The 5232-nt window shown below is 37.3% G+C and overlaps 1 protein-coding gene across 1 annotated transcript; it reads left to right on the top strand.

The window, feature by feature from the left end:
• The first annotated feature begins 1410 nt into the window (after positions 1 to 1410).
• LOC122992745 (heat shock 70 kDa protein 12A-like) lies at positions 1411 to 3836 on the top strand. The gene is made up of 4 exons (XM_044366646.1): positions 1411 to 1723; positions 2062 to 2286; positions 2364 to 2535; positions 2758 to 3836. The coding sequence occupies exons 1-4, from the start codon at positions 1442 to 1444 to the stop codon at positions 3834 to 3836; spliced, it is 1758 nt and encodes a 585-aa protein (XP_044222581.1). The 5' UTR covers positions 1411 to 1441.
• Positions 3837 to 5232: the final 1396 nt, after the last annotated feature.

The raw sequence follows: 5232 nt of genomic DNA, 5'->3' as shown, positions 1-5232 counted from the left end.
TAACCAGGTAGAATTGAATATGCCAGTACATATCCACAACAGCTCAAAACCTGTCTTGAAGAGTTTTGACCAACAACGAGTGACGGAGAATACAGAATAATTGGCCAAAAATTAAGGAGGGTGGACGATAGGTGTGACCTATGCCGACCCAAGGGTATAAAAACTATTTGGTTCGTTGTAAATGTGCTCATTTGCTCTCCTTTATTGCCGGCATTAAAGAACACTTTGCTGCTTGGACCTCTGACTCCTTTTTTTATCTTCAAAAGATAGTTTTTTTGATCTGGTATTTTTTCCTTCAACAATCTGACACAAGAGTACTGTACTGGTACACCATTAGTACAACATGTTACACTGTAACTACTTGGTAGTTATAGTGTAAATTGTGGGCTGTAATCTAAGCATTACTGAAAGTCTCTCAGAGGCCCATGGTCATAATGTAACCAGATATTATTGGAAGGCCTGACTTTATGTACATTATTATTATTATTATTATTGTTATTATTATTATTATTATTATTATTATTATTATTATTATTATTATTATATATTATAAGCTGTCTGAGATATGAGATATATTGAAGTTTTTTTAATGTATCTAACACATGTATCTACACTCAAATAAAAGCCTGCAGGTTTTGGTTAATGTTGCAGTAAAAAGTGATCTCTGATGAACAGACTGAGCCTCTAAAATCAGACTCAGATTTTCTGCTTCTACATGTCAACAGATTTGATGTCATGTGGGAAAACGTCCCAAGCATCCAGTGAAGGAACATGATTGACTGTCTGTTCATGACTCGTCTGAACTAGTTTATTTTGTTTGTAAATTCAAAGTAAAAAATAAAAGGTGAATGCCACAAATTCTCTTAAATAACTTGTACGTTCCACGTAGATTAATGTATGTACATTAATCTACTTGTATGAAACCCACTATTTTTATTCATGTGTTGAAAACAAACATAACCCGTGTATATTCCATTCAGTGGTGCTGAGTGAAGACAGACTGCAGTCTGTGTGTGAATCCAAAATGTTGATGAACCAAACCTTTGCTCATGATGCTGCATCATCAAGTTGTTTCTCTATATTTAAGGATTCATCAGAAAGAGAGACAGAAAGAGAGCTATCAAACTCATTTAACAAAAAATTAACAAGTAGCTTTTATTTCTGTCTTTTGTGCTGAAATTTAATAGTTTGTATGATACACGGATTCAAATTTGCAGGCAGTATTTCACTCCACTCAACCTTTCATAAAGACATTTGAGACATTTGCTAAACAAAAACTTAACACAGCTTTTACTTCCTTCTTATCTAGTTTGAGGAAATGATCAAATACAATAAAACCAGGGGGCGGAGCTTACTGAGAGAAAACAAATAAATACACTGACTGCTGTTCATTGGCACTTTGACTTTCTCTTCACTTAGACTAGCTGGACCTGTTTCTACAATGGGTGACTCATATATCATAGCGATAGACTTCGGCACTGCATACAGTGGATATGCTTTCAGTCTAACATCCAGTGAGGAGCAGATTGAACCCAATTTGAAGCGGTGGGGAAAAGAGCTGGGACTGGACACCCCAAAGACTCCGACCTGCATCCTGTTCAATGAAGATGAAGAATTCCTCAAGTTTGGTTATGAAGCCAGAGCAGCATATATCAAGATGCATGGAGAAGAGGCAAAGCAACACTACTACTTTGAAGCCTTCAAGATGGCCCTCTATGGCAAAGTGAGTAAAAATGATCTGTATAATTAAATGTACCATAAATTGTGAATAAGATAGTTTCATACTTATGTCAAGTAAATGAATAAAGGACGATTATGCATGTACAGATTGTTAAAAATATCTGGGTCTGTATAGTAATGATAATTAGTACAAAATGTTTTGTGTTTTTTGTAAAACTGCATTAAGTTTTTTGGGAGGGAAAGAGGGAATAAAAAACAGAATTTTCATGAAGGAAGAAGTTACTGCAGGGCTGTTGTATTAAACTACATTAGTTTAACCTCAGTGAACCTAATAAACTGAACTGTGTGTATATGAACAAACATCTTGTCAATCATCACCAGAAACTCAACAGGGATGTGACGATTAAAGCTGCAAACGGGAAGTCAATGAATGCCATGAAGGTCTTCACAGCAGCTCTGAGTTACCTGAAGGAAGATGCACTAAAAACCATTAGTGACAAAATAGCAGGAATGAAGTTCATTGCCTCTGATTTCACCTGGGTGCTGACTGTACCTGCGATCTGGGATTCTTCAGCTAAGCAGTTCATGCGAGAAGCTGCAACTAAGGTGAGCACATTTTCTCCAAAAAGCACTGAAATTATGAAATAGTAAAAGAAACTAATGACTTTTCATTTTTCTTCTAGGCTGGTATTGTGTCCAATGGAACAGAAGACAGACTGGTGATAGCACTGGAACCAGAGGCAGCCTCAGTCTGGTGTAAGAAGCTGCCAGCTGAAGGTTTCATAACAGAAAACCATGACAAAGCTGCACTGGAGCAAACTCCAGGAACACAGTACATTGTTGTTGATTGTGGAGGTAATGTATTGTTGACAATTATACAAACCTTTATTCACATACAAGCTTTTGTTTACACTCTCAAGAACATGCACAATTTAAAATTCTACAGACAAGAAATATGTATGTTGAAGCATTATTGTCTGATGTTTGGCTTTGAGTAAAGTGTCTGGATGTGTAAGAAGTTATTGGTTGTACAAATGCTGTAGTTAGTCAGTTTTAAGCACTTCCTCTGTGTTGCAGGTGGAACCATTGACATAACTGTACATGAAGTGCTGGATGGAGGAGCCCTGAAGGAGCTGCACAAGGCCTCTGGAAATGATATGGGAGGACAAACTGTCGACAAGAAATTCAAAGATTTCCTCAAAGAAATCTTCTCTGATGGTGTCTGGGATGAATATGAAAAAAAACATCCCAATGAGGTTCAGAAAATGATGAATGATTTCACACAATTGAAACAAGCAGATGAAGATGTTCAGATTACCTGCCCATTTAATCTAGGAACATTAGCTCAGAAAAAGAAAGAAATTGAAAAGTACTTTGAAACCATGCAAGGTGCGTCCTGGAATGATGGCTCGATCAAAATCTCTAAAGACAAAATGAGGTCTTTCTTTGATGAGAGTCTGAGAGGCATCACCAAGAGTCTCAGTGACATCTTCAACAAAGATTTCAGTATCGAGCACATTCTGTTAGTTGGAGGTTACTCTTCAAGCATGATTCTGCGTCGACACATTACTGATCAGTTTGGTAGTCAGTGTAAAGTTCTGTGCCCTTTTAGGGCTCAAGAAGCAATCGTGAAGGGAGCCGTAATGTTTGGAAGAAACCCACAGGTGGTGGCATCCCGGAAAAGTGATTTCACTTATGGGGTTTCTGTCAGTGAGCCCTTTGATGAGTCCAAGCATAAGGCAGGAAAGAAATTCACAACTGAAGAGGGTGAATGGTGTAAGGATATCTTCAGCACACTAGTGGAAGAAGGTGAAGATGTTGGTTGGGATGAAGTCAGAGAGCACATCTTTAATCCAGTAAGAGCTAATCAGACAAGAATGAGTATGAGCTTTTATCGCACTGAGAGAAAGAATCCAAAGTATGTGGATGAGTGGGGAATAGAGGAAGTCGGTTCATTTGGTGTTAGCATGCCTGACACTAAAGGTGGCACGAAGCGTCAGGTCAAATTGGAAATTAAGTTTGGATCCACAGAGATAACAGCCACAGCCACTGACAAGGTTTCTGGGTCAACAGAATCAATCAAGATGGACTTCATGACCAAAGCACCAGGATGTTTCAAAAGCATCCAAAATGCAGCAGTGCCCTTGACAGGCTAAATGTTATCTGGATTAGAACTGGATAAATCAGAAGAATCATTTTTATACAAAGAGTTTCATAATAATAATTTAGGTGTTGTACATTAAATTACCTGAATCTAACAGTTACTGTTCAGATTCTCCTGAGGACTAAATTCAAAAGGCAGATTTTAGATTCTTTGATGTTAATTGCTAATGTTGAAGTGTTGACTTCCAAAGCATTTGATGATCATTTTTTAAAGCTGATGCCATACTAACAGTAAGCACCAGGGCTCTCATTTATCAAGCATACGTGCGCTCATTTCTATGACAACAGGCGCATCATCCTGTCATAATAATAATATGCGACTACACTTGCTGTTTATCCCCATTGATGAATAATCATATGGCAACAAATGAAGCATGGAAATAGTGAAAATGTTACAGACCACTGTAAAATACAAGAACAGTAACAATGTGTAATTACAGTAACAAAGTAATGACATTAATCAGACTGGTAATTATGGGGACAATACTGTGACATAAAATGTGATTCTGTATCATATATTGTATAATAAAAGTGTTTATGTTGATATTGTTTGCTGCATGTTGATGAAGACCAATGTATGTCTGAATCACTTTAATATTTTGTTTTGAAGTAATTATCTAATAAAGTCTTCAGTTTTTCTTTGAAGATGTTTTTGTGTCTTTAATTGTTTTGTTTTTGTCTTTAGGTTGCGCTCTAAATAGAAGTTCTTTTTCATTGAGATCACAACTGACTCTACACATTCTCTCCTCATGACACACATTATTTGTCCAAAGACCATCTATATAGTATTTCAAGGAAAGATCTAATAAACTGGCATCTCATTGAAAAGGTTTACAGAAAAGAAAGTCACATCATGTTATTCAAGAGCTAAAATGAGATCTGAACAGTGCCCATCAGGCCAGGTAGCAGGCAGGCTTTCACTTATTGGATCATTTGTTCTGTTCAGTTCTGTTCTGCTTTACCTACACTAATCTGGATTAAAGAGTTATACCTCAGTATCTGCTGCCTCCTGTGTACTGCATTTGGGTCCATCTCCTGCTACTCTTCAGGACAGACTGTAGTATAGAAAGCTTATGAAGGGCATGACTAAGTATAAATATGCTTGTGTTATTTTGTTCTGGGTCCTTCTCTGTCTCCTCACCTCAGAGACCTGTATGCATATGTTTTCCCTGATATTACAATAAATATTGTTGGTATTTGATTACCTTTTCTCACCTGCACTAGAAAAGCTGATTTCAGTTACCACGACAACCTTATCTACTGCTGGTTAGTTTAATCTGTAATCAACCAGGTTTTCCCTGCCTGTCAAAGTCATAGGCGGGCTACCTTTGTATTACTGGCCACCACCTTTGTTGAAAATTCCAGCATGGGATGTTGACAGAACAAAGA

The sequence above is a fragment of the Thunnus albacares genome, chromosome 11 (assembly GCF_914725855.1).
Source record: "Thunnus albacares chromosome 11, fThuAlb1.1, whole genome shotgun sequence".
NCBI lineage: Eukaryota > Metazoa > Chordata > Actinopteri > Scombriformes > Scombridae > Thunnus > Thunnus albacares.
The sequence above is the reverse complement of the archived record's forward strand: the minus strand, read 5'-3'. Positions and strand labels throughout refer to the sequence as shown.

Bases quoted from the DNA above. Each gene is read 5' to 3' on its own strand.
- LOC122992745 (XM_044366646.1), top strand. From the start codon at position 1,442: ATGGGTGACTCATATATCATAGCGATAGACTTCGGCACTGCATACAGT. The intron at 1,724-2,061 runs GTGAGTAAAAAT...AATCATCACCAG, and splicing joins AGATGGCCCTCTATGGCAAA to AAACTCAACAGGGATGTGAC. The intron at 2,287-2,363 runs GTGAGCACATTT...TTTTTCTTCTAG, and splicing joins TGCGAGAAGCTGCAACTAAG to GCTGGTATTGTGTCCAATGG.